This window comes from Ambystoma mexicanum, chromosome 13, assembly GCF_040938575.1.
Source record: "Ambystoma mexicanum isolate Mex_15411 chromosome 13, UKY_AmexF1_1, whole genome shotgun sequence".
NCBI lineage: Eukaryota > Metazoa > Chordata > Amphibia > Caudata > Ambystomatidae > Ambystoma > Ambystoma mexicanum.
Window position 1 is genome coordinate 207,568,517 of NC_090938.1, and position 24,334 is coordinate 207,592,850.

A 24,334-nucleotide genomic window follows, 5' to 3' on the forward strand; every position below is an offset into this window, starting at 1 on the left:
TATTCCCACTACGGGAGAGTCCCTTATTGTCTCTCATTGCGGGGAGGATCGTGCTGAATTGGGGGCGCTTCCTTTCAGTGGTGACCCCGATAGCGTGATATCTCCAAACTATTTTTCCTAACTCCTTCTTAAACGACCCCCTTGTGGCACGAGAATCTCCGGTCGAGAAGGGATACGCACGGTGAGCCGTCTCCGGGAGGCCGCCCGCCAACGGCGACCGGCACAATAAGAAGTGCGCACTCAATGAGAAAGGGTACGGGATCCCGATTGGAAAAAAATCCCCTTTGAGTGCCGCTCGCCGGAGCCAGGGGCTGACCGTTGAGTTACCGGTGACGCCGCCTGGACGGACCCAGTTTCGGAGAGTATCGGTTCAAGACGGGCACGTGAGTACCGAGTGCGAGTGATCGTCAAGGGGAAAAGAAAGGGAATTGGGAATAACAGAACGGGGACAGGTAGAGGAGAAGAATATCGGGGGTCTACTACAGACGGGTCTTGAAACTTTCTTTATTCTTTCTTTTTGCATATGGCCATTAGGAGTAAGAAATAAGTGACGTGGTAAAAGTGACGGAAACCTAGCTCCGAGAGGGGGTGGAAGGCGGCGCCGCATAGTGCTATCTAGACTAGTACTGGGAATATATGAAGAAGTGAGAAATAAGTTATTGGTGTCTAGCAAAAGGAGACACCGGGAATATTTTTTAGTGATTGTGCTCTCTCTCTCTCTATTTCTTCTTTTTCCATTTCCACGGGGTAGGGGGCGAAAATGAGAAGGGTATAAAGAAGTTAGAACATCTTAAAAAGTGGGGACTCAGTAGTGGCACGTACAGACGTGAACACAGTAACCTTAGCAGGAAAACAGGGACAGCTGGCTAGGGAGGAAAGGGAGGAGAAAGACAAAGAGTGTGAGTGGAAAGCATTGTGAAGGGTGCGCGCACCGTACGAGTGTGAGAGACGAACGGGTGGCCGCGAGGTGGTGTCAGAGAGTGTGGCCATAACCAGTACTTGATCAATTACAAGTGAGATCACATAAGAGTGCCTGGGAATGGGAAGGAGATGAGATATGGTGAGTGAGAAGAGATTTGTGCAGTGAATAACGGTGGGTGATAATTTTAAGAGGTCCGCTCTTGTCTGTGCCATAAAGGAATACATACGCATATTTACAGCTAATAAAAAGTAACGAAAGCGAACGTGGTAGCGCTAGCGATTTAAAGGATGGGGGCTGAAACTCCCTTGTCACACATTTGCAAGAGCTTGCCGGGATATGCTGAACGCATAAATAAATATCATGATCAATGGTTAACAGAATTGAAAGGGGAGGGGTTGCCCCAGATTTGGCCAGAAGGAGGGTCTTTTGACAAAAGCGTTCTTGATATGGTATGTACATGTATTCGCCTCAAGTATAAGGGAAAACAATGGCAGAATAGGAAGGAGATATTGGATCTGTGGAGATTGTTTGAGGAAGTACCCCCACCCAAAGCTCCAGCTCCAAATATTGATTTACCTTCCACCACAGACAATCCACTAATGATCCCGCGAGAGGAAAAGGAACAGTTAAGTACAGAACAACCTACTGAAGTGGTTATGTTGTACCCAATATTACCTAAACCAGCCCCTGCAGCAGGATACAGCGACCCGATTTATGTACCTCCCCCTTCGACCAGCACGCCACAAAGACCAACTGCACCCCCACCCTACGAAAACACCAGAGAGCGCGCCCAGGGAGGCACACAGAGAGTGGACATAGAGAAGTTAACGAGTGACTTAGAGTCGAGGCTTACAGTGGCACGAGATGAACTCTCAAGAATAAAAGACATATGTGAACGCACAGCATGCGCCCCCACACAATCTGGACGCACGTCTAGAGCGTCGAGCGAAAGTAGACAAATTGAGGAAGGATGGAAAAAGGGGGAAATACTGTTCAGAATAGAGGAAGAACCAACCAGGATAATAGAAGTAGGGACAGCAGAAGGAAGCATTGGTGATGTCTCGCGAGAGAGAGGGATCAGAGAGGATTTGTTATGTGATGTCAGAGGAGGGGGGGATGAGAGTGATAGATTGAGCATGGCAGTAGGAGGAGACGGCGAGGAGCTAGATGGTGCATGTTCACTGGGGACTATAGAAGATGAATGGATGGGACGACTAAGAAATAGGGTGGGGAAGATGGCGTCATTAGAGTCAGCAGTGACTAAGGGAAAGGAAGCTGCAACGGCAAAAGGGAAATTACAACTCCCATTACTCCATAGGGGGGGCGGGAGGCCGAACTATATACCGTGGGCTCAGATGGACAAGGCTAATTTAATGAAATTACTACCACAGCTGTCAGGAGGGGCAAGCAAGTGGATATATGCATTTGAGAAACATACCGCGGGTATACCGCTGGCAGTAGGCGATGTGAAAAGCCTACTAGTGTCCGCAGTAGGGGATCAGGCAGACAGAGTGTGGGCTAAAGCGGGTTTTCCAGCTGTAACTTTAGAGTGTGATCGCCATGATGGGGCTTCTTTTAACACCGTGCGAGCAAGGGTGTGGGACGCACTGCGGGAAACCTTCCCAGATACCCCTGATTTGCAGTCAGTAATGCAATGTACCATGAATGATGGGGAGGACGCTATGGATTACATTCTCCGGGTGCAGGAGATGTGGAGAGCGGAAACGGGTACGCCCTGGCACCAATCCACGTCTCTATTTTACTTCATCATTAAGAGAGGGCTCCCAAAGGAAGTGCAAAAGGCACTAGATAAAATAGCAGGTGTTGAGGCAAAAGGCTGGCCGGAGATCCAAAGCATAATAGTACACCATTGTAAACGGATCAAAGAAAGAGAGAGGGAAGTAGCACAGAAAAGGTTGGCGGACGAGGCGAAGTTGGTGCAATCAAAATTGGTGAAGGTCGCAGCAGCGGTAGCGGGACTCCCACTCATAAGGGAGGGAGAGGAAGGAGAGGAGGGGCAAATAGCAATACAAGGAAGAATAGCAGCGAATTGGGCAGGACAAGGGCAACGACAGTGGACAGAGCAGGAGCAGAACGGAGGTCCAACGTGGCAAGAGTGGGCCCCAAGAGGAGGAAGAGGTGGGTACAGGGGGCGAAGAGGAGGACAAGGGTATGGAGGAATGGGAGGAAATGGGTGGCAGGGTCCCAGAGGTCCACAGGGGAGCTGTTGGAATTGTGGGAGATGGGGGCATTACTCAAGGGAATGTAGGAGCAGACAAAACAACGGTTTCCAAGAGATAGAACAGTACGGACACCCCCATCCAGGAAGCCCCTACGGCCTCCCCATGGGACAATACCAGCAACCAGACAATGTAGTACAAAGGAGTAACGCACAACTACACGGACATCAATACCGAACACAAACCAGCCCACAGAATAATGACAATGTGCACTACACGCCTGGTAATACTTTCGCCACAGGAGCTAATGGGGCACCAGCCCCCGCACCTTACAGTGGAGTGTCAGTAGTTTCGGGGAACATTTTCGATCAAGGGGGGGCAATGAGACACCCCGCATAGGACAGCCCACAGAGAGCACTTGCGTGTCCAGTACTGTCTACGACCCACAATGCATCAGAGGAACCATTGATAGGAGCGCAGATAGGAGACAAGCAATTCATATTCATGGTGGATTCGGGAGCGGAGAAATCATGCATTAGAGAGGGCCGGTTCCCGTTATCTAATAGAACGTTAGAGACGCAGGGGTTCTCTGGGGCTGTAATTGAAGTTCCTTACACAGAGGTATTGGATGTGACAGTGGGGGGTAAAACAGTGAAAGCACCCTTACTGTACTATGAAAACTCTCCCATCAACTTACTGGGGAGAGATCTCTTGAGCAAACTAAACATGACCATATCATTCACAGGGAGCGGCATCGTATGTTCAACGCCAGGCATATGCCCCCTCCGTATATTAGCAGTAATACACGGCCACACAATAATAAAAGAGATCAGAGGGGTACCAAGAAATGAGGAGATGTTTGTTGAAGGCATGAGAACATTGGCTCTCATAGTACCAGAACTAAAAAGGGTGGAGTGGAGGATCCCAGCAGAATTCCTTTTTCGTCCCATAGCAAGCCCTGACACTGCTCTTGGGGCAGTACTATCGTTGGATTTGCATGCAATACATGTATCAGCAAACAGGATATGTGTGATTGGTATTGACATGGAAGGGTGTGAGTGGCGGACAGTATTGTGTACAAATGCAAATATCCCGCTGAGAGAGCTCTCGGACGAGGAGCTATTTTCTGACACCGAGGGAGATGGTGAAGTAGTGATGGAACTGGCAATGCCCTGCGACATTGTAGTTACAGCCAGACAAACTAAGGTTGAACTAATGGCGGTAGTAGGAGCACCGCACACATTTTTTGATGAAGACATGAGGTCAGTACCCACTAACTTATGGACTAATGGCCCCCACGATGTAGGGTTGCTACATGAAGTTCAGCCTGTGGTGATAAAAATAAAACAGGGAGCAATACTACCCCGGGTGAAACAATATCCACTGTCGCGAGAAGCAGAAGAAGGGATCAGAGAGACAATCGAAGCACTGCTAGCACAGGGTATAATAGTGCCCTCAAACTCCCCATGCAACACATGCATTTACCCAATCAAAAAAGCGAAGGGGGGTTCATGGAGGATGATACAAGATTTACGCCCATTGAACGATGTGGTAATGAAGGAGTTCCCTTTAGTCCCGAACCCGGCGACAATACTGTGCAACATTCCAAAAATAGCATCACACTTCACAGTAATTGACTTAAAAAATGCATTCTTTTCGATTCCCTTGGCAGAAGAGAGCAGGTACTTGACAGCATTTACATTGGGAGGAAGGAGGTTCGAACACTGCAGACTACCACAAGGATATTGCGAGAGCCCAAGCATATTTAACAGGGTACTACATGAAGATCTGGGGAATTTGTCTGTAGAAAGCACAGTGATTCAGTACGTTGATGATTTATTGGTTTGTGCACAGGCTGAGGAAGAATGCAGACAGGACTCGATAACACTCTTGACATTGTTGGCAAATAAGGGGTACAAGGTGGACAAGGGGAAGTTACAATACTGTCTGACGGAGGTCCTATACTTGGGTCAGTTGATATCAAAGGATGGCAAGCGAATTATACCAGACAGGGCACAGGCGATTAGAACAATTGGGGAGCCCAAAACAGTAAAAGAGATGCAGAAATTTCTGGGTATGTGTAACTATTGCCGAGCATGGATATTGGACTATGCGGCGTACACAAGGCCCCTGCTACAGGCACTGAAAGAAGCACAACAAGAACACAAACACATAGAATGGACAGAGGTGATGAACACAGCATTTAACTCACTAAAAGAGCTGATATCAAGCGCTCCAGTACTAGCAAACCCAGATTATGGGCGCGAATTCTTCTTATTTTCACACTGCAAAGGAACATTGATGACAGCAGTACTGACACAGAAAACATCCTTAGGGCACAAACCACTAGCTTACTATAGCGGCACCCTAGACGCAGTAATGCAAGGTCATTTCGCCTGCGAGCAATCCCTAGCTGCAGCCGCGTTCGCAATTGAAAAAAGTGCCACTATAGTAATGGGCTGCCCGGTGACACTGTTTGTGGAACACTCACTTTTTGCAATATTAGAGCGAACAAAGAGCACATTGACAACACAACGCGCCACAGCATATGAGATAATACTGTCCAGCGCTAACATCCATATAGTAAGATGTAAAACAGTGAACCCAGCCACATTCATCACAGAGGCATGCACCATAGAGGACATGGAAAACCACAACTGCGCCACGTACTCAGGTGACGAAAGTAAGGATCCAGTGATTTTTGGAAACGCCCTGACCGAGGGTGAGGTGTATTTTGTGGACGGGTCAGCATCAATTGACCTGGAGACAGGAGAAAAGCATGTGGGTATGGCAGTGGTACGATTAGAGGAAGATGAATATGAGATACTAGTACAACACCGCCTCCCATCACACTATTCAGCGCAAGCAGCAGAACTAATAGCGCTAATAGAAGCATTGCATGCCGCCAAGGGGTGCGCAGTGACCATATATACAGACTCAGCATACATGACAACAACAGTTCACGGTGGGTTGGCCCGGTGGGGGCGGAGAGGGTTCCGACGAGCAGACGGAACGCCAGTCCAGCATGCAGAATTATTGAAAGAACTGATTGAGGCCCTGCAAGACCCCACGGCAGTGGCCATCGTAAAATGTCAAGCTCATACCACCAATACAGATTTTGTATCTTTGGGGAACGCGGCAGCAGACGCCGCTGCCAAAGCAGCTTCATATCTACAAAAAGGTGAAATAGGAGAGTACATGTTGCACCACACAGCAAGCCAAGAGGTCCCCACAGGATACAACATGATGTCCACACAGGAGATAATAGAGCTGCAAGAGGGAGCTAGTGCAGAGGAAAAATTGCTGTGGACTAAGAGAGGATGCAGCAAATCACCGACTGATTTATTGTGGCGACAAGAGAGTTCAGGAAAAGTGGTAATGCCAATTACGCTGTTAGAAATAGCATTTCAACAACTACACTTTCCTGCACACAACACAAAGAAACACATAATGGCAGAGATACAAGAAGATTGGTTTACACCTTGCCTCCAAGAACACGTCACAAGGTTAGCTCTAGAATGCACGACATGTCAAATTTACAACTCAGGTATGACATTGCGTACACTAAGGGGTACGATACCAAAACCAAGTGGCCCATTCAGAGAGCTCCACATTGATTATGTAGACATGGGAGAAAGGTGTAACGGGGCTCGATACATGATTGTGGTTGTATGTCCATTTTCGAGGTGGGTGGAGGCAGGCCCATGTGCCCGCCCTGACGCGAAGGGCGCCGCGAAGTTCCTAGTGCGGGAAGTGTTTCCGCGCTGGGGAATTTGCGACGTTATTCGCTCAGATAACGGGACGCATTTTGTTAATGAATTATTTAAAGAAGTGACTACATTATTGGGTATAAAGCACAAATTATGTTCGATTTATCATCCTCAAAGTAATGGCGTCGTGGAAAAGATAAATGGCCTGTTAAAAGGCAGATTATCAAAACTTTGTTTTTCCCTTAAAAAGACTTGGATGTACTGCCTGCCTTTGGCCTTGTTTGAACTACGAAACCAGCCAAGTAAGGATCACCATTTGTCCCCGCACGAGATCGTCACGGGAAGAAGAATGCACACAGCGCATTCGCCTCTCCGTGAACGTTCTGATGCACACAGAAGCGCAGCTATATTGGGGGAGGAGTTCACAGAATACCTGCGAAAATTGACACGGGCAGCGCGCGTAATTGCAAAACAACTAGCCCCCCCCTCGACAAGAGAGGAGGGGAACGCGACTGAACCAAACGGTTTGCCTGAAAAACCACTACAGCTAATGCCTGGTGACCTTATATATGTTAGAAGTTTTGTGCGGAGGTGGAACGCACCACGCTTCCATGGCCCCTATGAGGTAGTGTTTTGCACGCCTACAGCAGTAAAGGTTAAGGGCCTGCGATATTGGGTGCATTTGACAGATGTACGTAAAGCTTACAGCGCTGCGGAGAGTGAGGTGCAGGATGAGGCACAGGCAACAGCGGACGATGAAGTTGTGCGGAATGAATGATTGGAATTTTGTGTGCTTCATGAAATGAACAGTGAACACAATTAGCGCGCAACAAATGTCCTGGACTAAAACATGTACACATGTATATGTAAATTTTCTTTTTTACAATTTTTGAAAGTTTTGCGTGGGGTTCTTTTTTCCCCTCCTGTGCTCTTTAAGATGTTTTTTTATTATTGTTGTTTTTAAAATGTCATGTTTTTTTATTATTTATATATATATATAGTAAGGTACGAATAATGATGACTGAAAGCTACCTTGTCTGTCAACAAACCCCCTCCCTCACCCAACCCTATATTTTATCACCGAAACGTTACAATGTGGAAATGCTTACATGTTTGTATTTAATGAACTTTTGTGTCTCAAACAGGATTTATCATGGCATCGAATGGGCAGCCTGCAACTAACAGATATGTTAGATTTAGAGAAATGTTAGTGGCTAGATTAACATATTCATTTGAATGTGGTTTATCAATGTGTGCTATCGTGTTCTTCATCTCAATGTTTTGTCTGGTGTTACACTGGATTATAGCGTTCATCTCTACCGAGATGAACGAGGGGGGAGGGGGGAACAACACCACCCTTGCTCCTGGAACGAAAACAATTCCGACTGTAGGTATCAAAGAAGGTGATTTCTTGATCTGGGATGGATCACACTTTGTGTGGGGATACTATACTACACCACCCACTGCTGTCCTCTCACAATGGAGAACCAAAAATGTAGAAAATGACACAATGTCCCAACCTGGAACATACAACAACCACACGATCCCTCCCGCCCCAATTTCAAACAACGATCTCTTGTTTATTAAGGAGGATGGAAAAGTGATTATGATGACAGAACACAAGTCCCTATATGAAGAATTAGAAAAGGGGGGTGGGAGGGAGAAAGGGGGGCCTGGTTCTTCACCTCCTATAACGAGAAGGTACAGAAGAAGGGAGAAAAGTAGGCGGAGAAGAGAGACTGGTGGAAAAGGGTATGATGAGTATTATGGGCTAGGGTTAGACAAAATGGAAGACCCACGACACCCTCACCAAGCAAATAAATGGTATGCAGATATGAGCACAACAGCCAAACAAACAACCAATGAGAGCTGTTATGTCTGCTCACTTATCCCCCATGCATCAGGCACACCTAAAGTATTGTTGCCACGAGAATTGCCCATTGTGGATGCCCAATGTCTCCTTCATCTCACGCTGTGTAGAATAAAGAACACTTTCCAAGCACACGATGTCTCTTTCAGAATGTTACAGAACAACAAAACGTGCTATTCGCAAGCTACTGGAGTGATCTGCCTTAAAGAACCTTTCTTTGCAATACAAGGGACACTGTTTTCCGAAAACAAATGGAAAGACGAAGAAGTGCTGTGCAAGGCAGAAGCACTGAAGGGTGTCCAACCAGAAAAGCTGCGGTGGATGGAAAGAACGTGCTTGCCAATATGGAAAGAACACATCCCTAAATTAACATGGGTAACAGCGATGGAGAAACCCTTCAAGTTACAAAGTGAAATACAAAACGAACTATGTTTCAAGGGAGAAGGAAAAATGGCAATAGGAACGAACAAGAACTGTAACAAAACTCTCACCATCCCAGATATGAAAAAGGGAACAGCAGCACTAATGGACACCTACTGGGTATGCGGAAACAAGGCGTACCTGCACCTTCCCCAATCATGGAGTGGTAGCTGCTCAATGGCCACTTTGCATTCAACACTAATGGTGATTCCCGAAAGCCATATTGACAGAAGTAACATGATGAACGGAGGCTTGAACCAGAATGCAGCGTCTCCAACTACACAAGCGCACCTTTATGTCCTGTCCTCCGGAGGGAAAGGAGAAGAGCTCTCAAGGAACAAGCGAGCCTCGAACTACATATCACAAGCATCATCTGATTTATTGGCACAGATCCCAGACAAGTATCGCCTGTTCAGCTCCGTGGAAACATTCTTTGCTTCGCTAGTATCAAGTGTCCAAGCAAGAGCAAATGCAAAATGGCTCCAGATCACACGGTGGGAACTGATCCAGTTGGCCAATGACACTGAAGAAGGGTTTAACATAATAAAGGTGGAACTACGAGCTCTGCGATTAATGACCATGCAGAACAGGTATGTTCTAGACCTGTTAACAGCAATCGATGGAGGTGTTTGCCGAAAAATAGGAAGTGCGTGCTGCACGTTCGTACCTTCCGAAGACGCAGAAAATGGGTCCCTGTCCCACGTTATTGAAGCAGTACATAACCTGGGCGAGAAGATGAAAATGGAAGGTGGAGCTGAGGATAGCTCGTGGTTCGACAATATCTTCTCTTGGGTTCCCTCATGGCTTGGAGTGACAATGAAGTTCCTGATACCAATAGTGGTGGTCATCCTTGTGATGTTCTGCCTGTGCCAGGTGGGCCTCCGATGTTGTGCTAATGCAGTTCCTAACGGTGCAATGATGATGGTGACAATGGGCAACTCCGGTGGTACAATTAAAGCAACACAAGAAGTACATGTGCAGACAGGAACAGACAACACCCCCAGGTACCAGTTAGTGCCTATGTGCCGTGACAAGTACATAGTAGATAAGCTATGGCACACCACGATTAAAGAACCACGAGACGTAGAACTGGAATGGTATGAGGAGGTCTGGGTAGATCTGGAAGAAACTGGCGACTGTATATATTTGACATGTACACCAGACGAGTATGCTAGGAGAGGTGAGAGCTTAAGGGGGGTGTGCAGAGCATGGATGCCTATAAAAGGAACCCCTGCATGGGATGGTGCAGTGTTAGAGGAACAAGAATGTAGAAGATTAGAAGAGCTAAAGAAATTCGTTACTTTAAGTAACGAAAGGGGGGAAATGTAGGGGAGGAATGGCCACGAGGCCCTCCTCACCTACAGCTCCCTCCCCAGGTGAGGGCCATGGCTCGGTGGGCGCACCCTCATGCCACCCGGGCCCAGGTGGAGGAGGGTTCACCCGCCGACGACATTGCCCACACGCACCCTGTCTTTGCATTTACCGAAAATTAAGTTAGGCCTAGACGCCATCTTGCACAGCAAACATGGTGTGAGTTCAGCACACTGTAACGAGGCCCCCACCTTTGGAGGGCCTTTCATGCATCTCTGCCGCCTCAGCAGCCCTGGCAGATCCGCTGCGAGCGCGTTCCCATGAGAAAGTCGGAGATGAGCTAAACCCGAGATGCCAACACGGCAACATTATATTAGTAACAATGTGATATTGCACCCCGTATGACCCGGACCGCAAGGCCGGGGCAACGGGGAAAAAAGCTGAAGCATCACTATCTGAAGAAGGTAGAAAATAGTTCAAGTATTGGTATTAATGAACTACCTCTGTTTAAAATGTGAATGAACCATAAAAATGTAACGTTATATGATATCCCTCCAGGTCTGGACTAATGCTGCTATAACCACGGAGAAAGATGTTGACCAAACGTGTAACCTCTATTTGTAAAAGTGTTTTTCAATAGTATGTAGAAACTTGAACTCATATATGTTTTGAATCACCCAAAGCGGCGAGCATCAATCTCTGTAGGCCATAACCTAGATATCCCTCGTATAACGTCTAATGTACATACAATACGCACACAATGTAGTGAACATAATGTTAGGTAATGAAAAGGTACTGGAACCGACTGTATTAAAGAAATGTGTAACGAAATTGAAATATATATATATATATATGTGTGTCTGAATAACGTTAAAATAAGGCAGAACAGTATAAAACTTCTGCATTCACTGATCAGCAACGCACGAGGAAAATACCTTTGTGAGTATATGCAAGGTCATTCCCTCTCCCACCCCACCAAGCCTGCCAGATAAAAAAGCTAAGACTTGTGCCGCGCTCCCTCACCTCCCCCAACCAAGCTGGCGTTACTTCAGAGAGTCAGAGGCCCCGGCGCCGCAACCAAGGCCACAGCCCGCCACCTGTGTTATTTACAGCACGGTAATAAACCCACGGATGAACCCACTGATCTACCAGCACCCTCTCATAAATCCCACGAACCCCCCAAGAATCCTGACCCCGTGTAAGGACGACCCCCATCATTGGGACAAGACACAGAGACCCATCTATATAATAACTTCTAACGCAGCAGACAGACATGTATCACTCGGCCCAGGTCCCAGAGCCCCGTCCCATGACCTAAAATACCGGTCAATAAGACACAGGTAAATCTCACCCCAACCGACAACCACCAGACCTCTCACGAGGTGCATTCCTCATGTGTTGTGTTTATTTTATAAGATAAGCTGGTGAAGCGATTTATTAATGAACGTAAATGTCATTTTCTGAATAACTGTAGTGTGCATGGCCTAGGGCAAATGAGACAGGAAAGGTATTCGTCATTGTCACAGGCTGCCCCAGCACATCAACACCGCACGGATGACCTCAAGCCGGCCTGCCAGGCCCAACCCAACCCACGAGGCTGACCAGTGACGTCGTCCCGCCAAGACCAACCCCGCGGCAGCAACACCTATAGTTAGTCGACGCCACCCAATCCCAATTGACTTGTGCCCCCTATAGTGTTTAGGTGTTGATGACGTCTTTTGTATTAGAAATACGCCTGTCTTTGCTATTGTCAGACAGAGCGCTCTCGTAGGTTGCAGAGTTCTTTGCATGCCTTATCCTTGGATAAACTCCCACTTACGCTCACCCGCACTCTGTCTTGGTCTTATTCCCACTACGGGAGAGTCCCTTATTGTCTCTCATTGCGGGGAGGATCGTGCTGAATTGGGGGCGCTTCCTTTCAGTGGCAAGGCACAGGGATTGCCTACCTGAAGACACAGTAGCAGAAGAAGGGGGGGTGACAGACTCCCTGGGACCTCTCAATGTGCCCCCTGACCTTTCACACAGACTCTTTTTCTTCATAATGTTTTCCCTTGCTTCTCAGCTAAAAAAGCTCTCTTTCAGCCGCACCTCCTTCACTCTCCCCTAGTCCCAGTCCTCGTCCCCTTTTTTGCGTTGTGATGTGCCCTGAGAGTCATATCGCTTGCTATACAATAATTCGACATACATAGGTAGAATAATAGTCGGTCCATGTCAGGTTAATCCCTACATGTGTTATGAAGGGTGAGTCGTAGGTGGGGATTACATTATCGGTGTTGGATGACCACCCCATATTTATGTGCTATCATGGGCCTGCACTTATTGTATTGGCAGTTGACCACTCTTACCAAGTGATCTCTGCCAGTCACTTAACAGTCTGCAATTTACTCCGTAGCAGTTCCCCTCCTTGTTACTCCTAGCACTGACCCCCACCCCCTCCCTCATTCCTCTCTCTTCACTTGCACGCTCCGAAGGATCACAAGGCCTGGTAAATCCGCCTCTCTCATTCATTGTTATGTGTGCCTTTCATTCCCATGTTCCCTCCCTGTTGCCCTGTGGGTGCTTTGAAACACAATTTACTTGATGTATAAGCGCCGTACAAATGCACAATGAAATAAAATAAAAAAATGTTTGTGGAATTAGTAATCCTTGGACACTATAACCAGGCGCTCACTGATTCCAACAATGTATGACTCATAGGGATGGAAGACTATTTCCAAGCAATGATTGTTGGAATTTCTGGACCTTCACTAATCCATTTATTTTGAGCTTGAAGAAGAGTTCAGAACTTGAGTTCATGCCCTCGTTCTCTTCTGTGTCTGTTAAATCTGAGTTTCCCCCAAGGTAGATGTCCAAATTAATGGGGGTAGTCTTGGCTGCAACTCTGACCAAAACAATGACCTCCATTTTGGTGTTATTAAGAACAAAGAAATCCCCCTCCATCTAGAAAGCTATCTGGTATTAACCCTTTATGGCATTACTCGCAGCGCCACAGACTCCTTTTCTAGGCAGAGGTGGGTTTCATCTGAATGATAGCTGGTGCCTTTGGATAACGTATCAAGTAGCTAGAGAACATTAAAGCACAGAGCGAGGATCCGTGTGTGTGCCACATGTTACCTTACACCCGGGTGACACGATTTAGTACAATTACTTTTGATAAACTGAGAAATTCTACAGGAATGAAAGAGCCCATTTGTGTTCTAATAATCAAACTCAAATTCACTCCCTCGAGCATTTGATCTCAATGTTTTTGTCTGCCATACTGGAGGCTGCCGATAGGTTAAGTGCTGATCCCTTTTACAAAGACAATCTTCCTTGAGGAAGGCTAGTATTGAGAAGATTAAGGCATTGCACATCCTATGCAGTTACCTGTGCTTCAATTTCTACAACTGTGCAGGCTCTGGGAGGTTTGAGAGTGGTAATAGTGGCTAAGATCAACTGGACCAGATGTGGGTGTTTTTCAACAGGAGTATGAAAATTGCATGTTTCAATGGGCTAGACCGATTGCCTTTCACTAGGTCTGTGATGTAGGGCAAGTATTGGGAAGATATCCTTAATCCAAGATGCCGGACACAACAAGTCATTCAGTAATTTGGAAGCTTGAAAGATGTCCTTCGCAATGCCTCTCCGGCCATGGGTCTTCCTGTCAATGAAGTCAGAGGAATGTGTGCGGGTGGGTGGGTGGGGGTTCATTACTACGGGCTCCAATACCATCCAAAAAAGTGAGTGCTCGGTAAAATGGATCCTTAAAATAATTTGTCAAATTTCAATGAAAGGCCAGATTCTCTCCAGATCACTATTTAAAAAACTGAAATAGGAAAAAGGAGAACCTCTGAAGGGCCACCTTCCCCAGGTACACACACTACAGCCCTATGTTTTGGTAGAACAGAAAACCGCTCGAAAGAGATGAAAACAGGCCAGCACTCTCCTGTAGTAAATCACCAGACTGACTCTTGTGACTGGTATTGGGCCACAGGTTCTGACTCAATAAATTGGCGTTAGGCCACGCGCTGATTCTGTTGACCTAGTAATGAGTTAACATGTGTTCCAGAATGTGGTATTTGGACCACATATTCTGCCATTGCTTCCTTGAAAAATGCCAAAGGGGTAGACTCTGGCACCTTGTATTGGGTCACAGATTTTGACTCTAGTATCTGATGCTAGAATATGGTATATGTTATTGGGTCTGAGTACAGTATATGGTACTAGAACCCTTGCGCCTGGATCTGGGGCAGAGGTTTCAACTGTGGTAGCTGACGATTGTATTTTTGCATTATCGTATTCTTGATCCCTCTGCATTGCTTCCTGGTTATGAATGTTATGTTATATGGCATTTGTATAGCATCTACTGCCATTGGTATGGCCTCAAAGCGCTTTGGGGGTGAAGACCGTGGTCCGAGATGTGGAGGTAGGGTTTTAAAATGCATATATGCATTTTTAACCAGCACGAAGGGAGGTCGCAAATGGCTAGGTCCCAATGTTATCTAATGCATGTGTGCATTTGTTAGCCAGCTGAGGTAACCAGTGAGTGGCTAGAACCATAGTAGCGGGCCCATAGAACTCAGAGAAGATGGGAGCCATGATGGACAGTCGGGCAGGAAGATAGTCAAGGAGAATAATTATGTGCACAGCTGGGCCGAAATGTTATCGTGGGACTAAGCTGTATTCTTTTGAAAGTAGGGCTATGTGTTGGGAGCGTGGAGTCGAGCAGTGTTTACTGCAGATGCATGGGGGTGAGAGGCTATGCCCCGGGAGCGGCACAGCTAAGTTCCATTGTGATGGAGTGCAAGACATTGTAGAGGAGCAGGGTTGAGACTTAGCTGGAGCGATGCCATGCAGGGATTCTCATGGTCCCTGACTGAGAAGTCCCTACATAAACACCTAATGAGAGGAGCTTTCATGAATCTGGCCTGCTGCAGCAGCAATGTTCCAATTATAAAGGACAGGGGAAGAGTGCATAAGGGATTACAGATTGCTTTCCCATGCTTATTCCAGGTACCAGTTGAAGATTGTTCCCCCAAGAATTCAGTTGGCTTAGTAAATTCTTATTTCTATCCGATTAGTACACCCATGCAAGTCTAGTACTCAGCCATAACACCAAAACGATTCACTTTGTGACGAGTTCATTTATTTACAGTTTTGTACATTATGCAAATGTGCAAAACATGTACATGACAGATGGTTGGATTTTTAATATTAGTTTTTCTGCTGACATTCAACTCATTTTGCAAGCTCAGGACAGGCTGGTCTACCCATACCCTAATTTGATTTACAGTTGTCCCATTGAGTGAGTAGTCAGGGGTGTCTGTTGTACTAATTCTACAGACAAGGAAGGCATCTTCAACAAGTCATGGAGTTGTGGGCGATTGGTCCAGTTGACTTCTTCAGGACCATGATTTGGAGACGGCTTTAGGAAAGGCCTCCTGCAATGAGCAAACCCTGGCTCCATGATTTGATCAGTGGCAGCAGCTCGGGAGGGTCCCTAGGTATAGACTCTGCCTCTCCCACCAGGGCCGTGGTGTTCGACTGGCTTGGGTTGAGAAGGACTGGGATGCGGGTGACTCTCGGGGAACTTAGTTTGTACTCCAAGGTGACAGTGGAGGGTGTAGCAATACGTTACATGTGGCGGGGCCCAGGAGGAGAGTGCAGGGATTTGCAGCTTCCCCTCCTAATGCAGTAGGGAAAATTGGGCCCCAGGTTCTGCCCTGATACCAGGCCGCATGTTATGATGATGGGGCTTGATCTTATGCTACAGGTTCTGATCCTATTTCCTGGTGTGGGCCCACAGGCTTGGATATCAAGGAATTTGTGATGGTGCATTGTGCAGCTGTAGGTTATTTGCCCATCGTAAACAATACCTCGTACCACCCTCCCTTTACCTTGGCACATAGAGGGATCCAGGTCCAACCTTTGCTGGATCACAGCGCAGACGTATTGCAGTTGCTCTTCCAGACGGGCAGGCCTTTGTTACATCATTTGATCTTTGGGCAAAGAAGAGATAGAATAAGCACAGTAACATGAAAGACATTGTCCTACTTAAGGACATTCTAACGTATGGCAATCTTACCTGTAATAAAATATTACATCCGATAATGGAGAGTTGCCCGGGGGGAAGAGATCAGCTGGCGAGGTGATGTTGTCCAAGGTTTCATCTGCTGTTACTCCTGTAATGACATTGAAAGCAGAGGATAGCTGTACATACTGATTGGGCAGAAGAAGATGATAGGTGAACAGGTTTTCAAATTAGGCTGCTCCAAATGGCATATTAAAGAGAATGGCTATTGATGTCCAATGAAGATTACCAGGCCCATTTGGTACGTCCACTTCCTTGATTGAACACTGAGGGATTTGATTACTCATCTCCTTCTTCGTCTCAGCTGAGCTGTCTCCAATTATGAGTGAAGACCAACTATGCGCAAATCAGTCTGACCCCACTCCAAAAGGAACAGATCCAGCTGAACGGCCAATGGGTACAAATAAATAGTAGCACTGCAGCTCCAATGGGGAATCCCAGTTACTCATGATATAAAAATGATGCCAGTCATATCATAACATTTGGGGTTGTTGTAACTATAACGTGTGTGGAATATGCAAAGATCGACTTGCATACTCCAAGTCCCTAAGAACTCAACCTACACACCACTGACAAGATCCAAAGGGACAAAAAACATGCCTGCCTCTGTCCTTGTTTTGTGTAGAGACGATGTGGTCTAGAAATGTGAGTTCAACTGCTCTCTTTAGACAGAGGTCTGGCTGCGTGGCTGTTCTCTTTCCCAAGGAATCAGCGAAGTGCACAGAATGTGATGAAATACATCTCAGAGAATCAGAGGGAATATTCTTTGTAGAAAAAATGCAAATGTGCAAATATCCTCATTTAAACTAAAACACCCCAAGAGCAGACATTCTTTCTAGTTGGTAGTACATCTGGGAAGAATCCAGGGTATTCGTCACTTCTCCCCAAGGGGGAGCTGTCCCTTTTCAGGTTAGGGAGGTGAGCCCGCTCCGCAAGACTCTTCCTAGGGGTTTGGGAAAGCAGATCCTCACTGGGAGTGACCACCACTTTGGGGATGAGGACTCCCGGGGGAGGGTAGGAAACACTATAGAACCTGTGCTCTCAGCCTAGGTGGAAAACACAAAAGTTGTAAAGACGATAAAGCCTTTTTATTTGACTGACACCACTACTAAGCTCTTCTCTGACTTGACCTCCTTTAATCAGAAACCTGTTACTTCTCATTACAGAGACAACTATAAAAACATTGGGGTCCTCACCTGGGGGAGGAGACTCCCTGACGTGGAGCTAGGTGGCAGGGGAGGAGACATGCTGCAGTGCAGAACAAAGACTGCCTGGGTACAGGACCACACAGAAGACGTGGTGGGCCAGGAGCCTGTGAAACGCTGCCAAGTTCAGGGATTCTGCGGGCGGAAGCCCTCCAGTTCCCGTACCAAGAAGGAAAGAGAGAGAGAAAATGCTGTGCAGTGGTAAGGCCCCGAGAAAGCCGTTAAACCGGAGGAAAGCAAATGGCAGGCAAAGATTAACGCTACAGGCACAGGCATCACCAAGCCTTCATGGTAACCCCTGTCCTGGGAGAATAGCTCAGCAGCAACGTGCTCACCTTGGAAGCAAGACGACAAGAAGCAATACAGGTTCGATCCCCGGGTCCGTGCTTAGAAACCTATGGGTATTAAGCGCGTTATAAATAACCTATCATATCATATCATGGTGGAAGCTCCTTGAAAAAGCAGGGAATTGGGCCACCTGCGAAAAAAGGAAGAGATCAGTGGATTTCTGTGAAAGGGGAATTCAGACCCGATTGGCTGCCACAACCAGAGGAAAGCTAATGGCAGGTGAAGACTAACGCTGCAGACACAGTGATCACCGACCCACCCTGATGGAAGCGCCAAAACAAAAGCAGGTGCGCGGGCCACCGAGGAAGAAGGGGAGAGGGTGGTGGATCATTTTATCAGGTAACCAAAGTCTGAGTCTGGACAGGAGGGTCCTGAATGATATAAAATAAGTTAAAAAGTGATAAAACTACAAATAAGCAGAATGAAAAGTCACATGGGGAGAAAGAGACGCAATCTCCGGGAGAAAGCAACAAGAGCAGTACAGGGGCTAGACAACAGCACTAAGGGGTCCCTACGGACGCAAGAACTAATAATGGAGAGTGTCAAGAGAATAGGAATATTGAGTTGCCAAGTGAAAAGTCCACGCTGCCCCATGGTGGGAAATGCAGAGGTAGCGAGGCGGACTTCAACATAAGACGTTGTTGGGGGGGGTATTAGTTGAATATCCGACTGGATCAAAGAAATGAAAGCTTTGGTGCATGGAAGGATCAAAGACTGAGTGACTGCCTTTTTGATAGAAGAAAATGAGAAAGATTGGGATTTTCGTTGCAGGAACCTTTGCAGGAACCCTGACGAGGAACCATGTACTGCGATGAACATTTGTTTTGAAGGTTGTCTGCAGCAGAGGGGATCAGTTAACAGGTGTTGAAAGCCTCCATGGTGAAAGCCTGTCTTTTTGGTTTTGATTGTTTTCATCTAGTGGTAGGGCCAGATAGTTCGACAGATTAGGACGGGGGACTGTGTTTTGTATTCAACATTCTGATGAGCACCTTAGTTTGAGGTGTTAGGAAGGGAATCCCCTTTTAGCAATGGGGTCAGTGAGGCGTTTTCTTTTGAATTTACTAAATGAAAGTTAAATCCTGTCTTACTTCTGGTTCGCCACATACCCCATGATTCAGTTTGCCACTTTACCTGTAGTTCCCACTGAGTCAGTCCCGTTTCTATCAGTCAGATTAAAGTCTCCCATAAACCAGAGCTCACTTGGTTAGCTTTGGCTATTATGTGGCACGGTGCTTAAGAGCGACCTTTAAGCTGAAACTATTGCATTGGATTACAGCTAGGAGGGAAATGACATGTAAAGAGGGGAACATTGCTTGTGGACGTTGTTTGGGTATTTGCCCACTGTTTCACTGCCCTGGACCTTGCTAATCCCTATGCCCATTCTCACCCACTAACAGCCCCTCCCCACCCCTGGCATCTCTTTAAGTTAGTTCTATAATGCAGTAACATCAAGCCCTAGCCTGACAGCTCTAAATGTGCTACTGCTGCAATAAAATGGCTTATCCAAGTATATTCAGCCACTGCCACTTGATGTATAGCTGCTCCTTGCACTGAAGCCATCTTAAAAATAAGCATTGACAAGGCAAGCAGTTGTGGCCCCTCTTTCTACAGGTATTAGGCATTTGCCAAACACTGCTATCATATGCCCAGGATGGCACACCATTTTCCAGCTGTTGTCAACTCATGGCCAGGTAGTACCATTATGGAAGGGCCCAGCAAATGTTTACCTATGCCTATTATTACACTATTGTAACAAATCCCAGGGAATTGTCACTGCTCCCATCGGGGGAGTCCCCTCCCGTGAAGCCAGGGAGGTGAGGCCGCTACCTGATAGTCCCGCACTCAGCGGGTGGATCTCATGGGTAGGGAAACCCTCCAGGGCACCAGCGACGACTATCCTGGAAGAACATGGTATGCACCCCTTTCCATCTCTGTCCCCTCACACCTCTCACCCCACTCCACCCTCTATAGTTCCCCAGAAATCTATATATTTTTGTAGGGCAGAAGACCCCATCTACTCAGAACACACTGGGAAGAGGAAGAGTAAGAACTACCCAGATGGAGTGCTTTTTACAAATTACACAAAGAAGATTGGGCAAGGAGGATAAAACCCACCACAGAACCAACAAACGTGGTATAGTCAATCAGAGTCAATGCAAAACATAAAAAGGGAAGAAGGACTGTGCACTGTGTCAGATCCTCACTGGAGGAACCATAGCTGATTGGAGGCTCGCCGAGGGGAACAGGGAACGCTGACAGAGCCTCGATGAACACAAATTGTATTCACAGTTATCTGGGCTGGAGAATCAGAGGTCCGGAGCAACCGGGAGCCGGACCACACGATAGGAGCAAGTGACGCTAACCAAGGGGGACCAACCTGGAAACACAATGAGGAGAAACGGAGACCGTTGGAAAGTGCACGGAATCCCTCAGCTGAACAAGCCAGTCCTGCAAAGCCACCCGAGCAAGCTGGTAACGCCACTAAAGTTACATGGGTTACCATAGCGGGTGGTCGTGATTACAGAGAATGAAGGAGGCAGTTTGGAGAAAGCAGAAGAACCCCATCTTCCTCATACCAGTAATTGGGGAAATATATGAAATGGACATATGAGAAACAGTGTCTGGCAGGTTAGTGAACCAGGCCTGAGCAGTACATTCGATAGACCTGAGAGAGGGTCCGGGACCCACATGAAACTGGGGAAGCCCACAGAAGCACGCAAACAAGGGGCTGATGCCCCCAGCAAGTCGGGGAAGCCTCAAGACAGTATAAAGGGTTTGGGGACCCACATGAAAGAGAGAGAAGATACTGAGAAAATCAGGGAGATCCTGAGGCATCCGTTAGAGGTCTGGGACCCACGCAAAAGTGTGAAAGAAGACATAAAGATAAAGGGACAAGGATCCATTGTTAAAAGAAGACAAACTTTCTGGAGCAAAAAGAGCGACAGTCAAGTCTGGCAGGAGAGTGAACCAGACTTGATGCTACACTTGCGAACTTTGTTTTTGTTAAACACAACTTCAGGTGAAAAGAACCACAGTCAAGTCTTTCTGTGAAAGTATAACTTGTCTGAAACAAGAAGAGTTACAAATCAAGTCTGGCAGGGTAGTGAACGAGACTTGATAAGACCTTTGTGAAGCGAAAGAAGACGAGGGGAAGGTACTTCCCCCTGATACTTGGGAACTGTGTTCTCCTGCCAACAATTAAACATTTAGAATCAAACATTTGAGTTGAAGTCCAGAACAAGAGAAGCCTCCTCTGCATCAAGAAGACCCCAGTTTTCCTTAGTTAATTTAGTGTGTAAGGGACAGAAAAAGGTTTGGACACAGGACCGTGGACATATTACGTTTTCGGACATCCTGACAGTGTCCTTAGTCTTTTTGTTGAGGTAGGGAAACCCCTCTTAGAAATACGGCCAGATAGGTTTTCCTTTTCTTTACTTTTAATAAAAGTCTTTGCCATCAAATATGCCTCCTTTGTGTCAGACGTGTACTTCTGCACCCTTACACTATACAAAGATCCAAATTGTCGGCTTTGCCAGTGCATGTTTTTTTAATCTTATGGAAGGATTCACCCATATTTCTCCAGCTGTGTGAATGTGACTTGCATATATCACCATTGAGAAGGTCAGTCATAAGTCAACATTCTACAGAAAAAACAAAGTGGATTTGCATACACTTGGCTTTCTCACAGGCTCTTCCTCCCCACCAACTTTCCTTACTAACCACTCTCCCTGACGCCGGCACTCTCCCTGAGAACACAACCAAGAATCGTTCAACTGTGCTTATTTTCTCACTACTCATGAAGGTATTTAGAGCTTCATTTTGAAAACAGTTATTGATCAGGTTGCAACCGTGTGTCCGCACAACGGCAATTGTTTTTCTAACCTGGATCATTGAGTTTTTAGGTGAAAATCAAGCACATCTAGTCTTACATGGTCCTGTGAAAAGTGTCAAAGGATGATCAACTTCTATAGTTCCACCTATTGGACACAAGAAGGATGGCGATGCTGCATAATCATCGATGCACGTGAAAGATCATCGGGGCATTGGTAGGGGGGTGCCCATAGTGAAATGTGTATATTAAGTTCCAATAAGAGCCACAGACACAAAGGCAGGCGTAAGAAAAGTCTTTCATATGAGTGGCATCCAGAAGGTCAGGGATCTCATAGGGATTTTGTATGGATTGTGGAAGCCGGGACTAAAGCACTACAAACTTTAGATGAGAACTCAAGATTGCGCATGGAATTACAAATGGGCTACAAAGTGAGTAGCGTTCTTAGCCATGTGCGGCACTGGAAATATTTAGTAAGAAATTACATTGAAAATGGACCGGGAAAGACCAAATAGACTCCCCATGCAGCGTGAATCCCAGCACCAACAGACAATCAATTAGATTTCACAGAGAGGAGATTATTCCGTATAATCGTCAATGATCAGTAAAACAGTTGAATTGCCAATTTGGAGGGCAGGCACTGCATGGTATTTTGGTTTTTGGGCCTCACACATCAAGATGGCTGGAATATAGAAGAAAGGGCAATATGTTGAGGAGGATATGCAAATAAAACAAGGCGTTGCCTGAGAATTCAGACAGTGAGTTTCAAAGTTACCGATGGCAAAGAAAAAGCCCACACTGTGTCCCACTTACCTACAAAGCGATCAGCCAGACTGACCGGCTGAGAAGAGACCGCTGCCTTTAAGCCCATTGCTTCAGATGGGATGATGATGGCCTGGCACGCGTAGGACACGACGGTCGTTGTGAAATCTTCCGATGTTTCCATTCCTCGCACGTCGGTAATATTTTCAACACAGACCGACGTCTTCTTTCCCTTCAGCAAGACAAGAAAAGCAGAAATGACACAACCTTTGAACAGGGTGTTTTGTACTATAGTACTATAGTACTGGTGACCTTTGTAGATGGTAGATTTCCAGGACATACAGTCTAGTCTACTTAGCACTCAGACGTCAACTGCACATCAAACTGGGGCTTTACAAATACTTAATATCATTACAGGGCATGCAGGTATTGTGGTCCAGTGGGATGACTAGGTGGTTCGGTTGACATTTACAAACCACCCAGTCCTTGGCCTTATTATTCGTCTTTCTGTCACTGAAACTCTGTATTGGCACTGTATGACAATAATGCACAGATTCCTGTCATGCATCCTTTGATGACATGTATATGTCATCCCCATAGATAACTAACTAGTCCCTGGCCTTGTTATTTGGTTCTGTCGGTATTCCTCTTCAGTGTGGCACAACCACATAATGGGTCCTAGACCCCTTACATCCAAACATTTCCAAGGAACAGGATAACTTGGCTCAAACACAAACAAGAAGCCTACAAGGCCATCCACAAAAGATTGAAAGGACCATTTAGCCAACCTGAAAAAAGCAGTACTGGTTCTCGAGTGGGAACTATGCCTCAACTCTGACAAGACCAAACTCCTCCTGGTAGGTTCCCCCGACATGCTAAAAAATCTAGACTCACAATTCAGCCACTTCACCATCGACACCATCAAAATTCCTGTCTCAGATTCTGTCAAAACTCTTGGAGTCTATCTGGATTCCAGCCTATCGATGGACAGACAAGTCAATGCAATAGCCTCCGCAGCTGCATATCATGCTAAACTTATCAACGCAGTCAGACCCTTTCTCTCCAAAGAGAACTGCACCAACATAGCCAGAGCCATCACCGGCTCTAGGCTAGACTATTGCAATGTACTCCTTTTAGGAACCTCCACTAAAATCCTAGAGAGACTACAAGTCATACAGAACAATGCTCTCCGGGCAGCCCAAGGCATTGCCAAAAGAGAACACACTGACCCACAAATGCATTCACCTCACTGCTCCTGCCTACCTCTCAAAAATAATCCACCCTGTCTCCACTACCAGGCCAACTAGATCACCGTATACCAACATGCTCTCTGTGCCACTTGTAAAAAAAGCAGAGCGGGCGGATCCAGTTTCCCCAATCTCGCACCCATTCACTGGAATGCCCTGCCCCCCACGATCCGAGGTGAGGCCTCCCTCACCACCTTCCGCAAAGCTATGAAAACTATCCTCTTCACATAAGGCCTCGCACACTAGCATTTATACTCACCACATGACCCAATGCATAAGTTGTAACACAATGACCAAGTGCAATGGCTGTAACAACAGTATGATGTTCTGTAGTATTCACAATGTATCAACGACCGCCATTATGCCTGTACCTGTGTAACTACGTTTTTTCCAAGTAACAGCGCCTCAATGCCCTCGGGCTGCTTGCGCGCTATATAAATATAAATAAATAAATAAACAA

The 24,334-nt window shown here is 46.5% G+C and overlaps 1 protein-coding gene across 2 annotated transcripts in view; it reads right to left on the minus strand.

Moving 5' to 3' along the window:
• ELAPOR1 (endosome-lysosome associated apoptosis and autophagy regulator 1) overlaps window positions 1–24,334 on the minus strand; it is a 550,309-nt gene that overhangs the window by 81,585 nt on the left and 444,390 nt on the right. For both annotated transcript variants that reach the window (XM_069633660.1, XM_069633661.1), the window contains exons 16-18: window positions 22,679–22,859; window positions 16,478–16,574; window positions 16,290–16,391 (exon numbers count right to left, since the gene is read on the minus strand). In XM_069633660.1, the coding sequence (XP_069489761.1) occupies window positions 16,290–16,391; window positions 16,478–16,574; window positions 22,679–22,859 (380 nt within the window). The remainder of the gene's footprint in view (window positions 1–16,289; window positions 16,392–16,477; window positions 16,575–22,678; window positions 22,860–24,334) is intronic.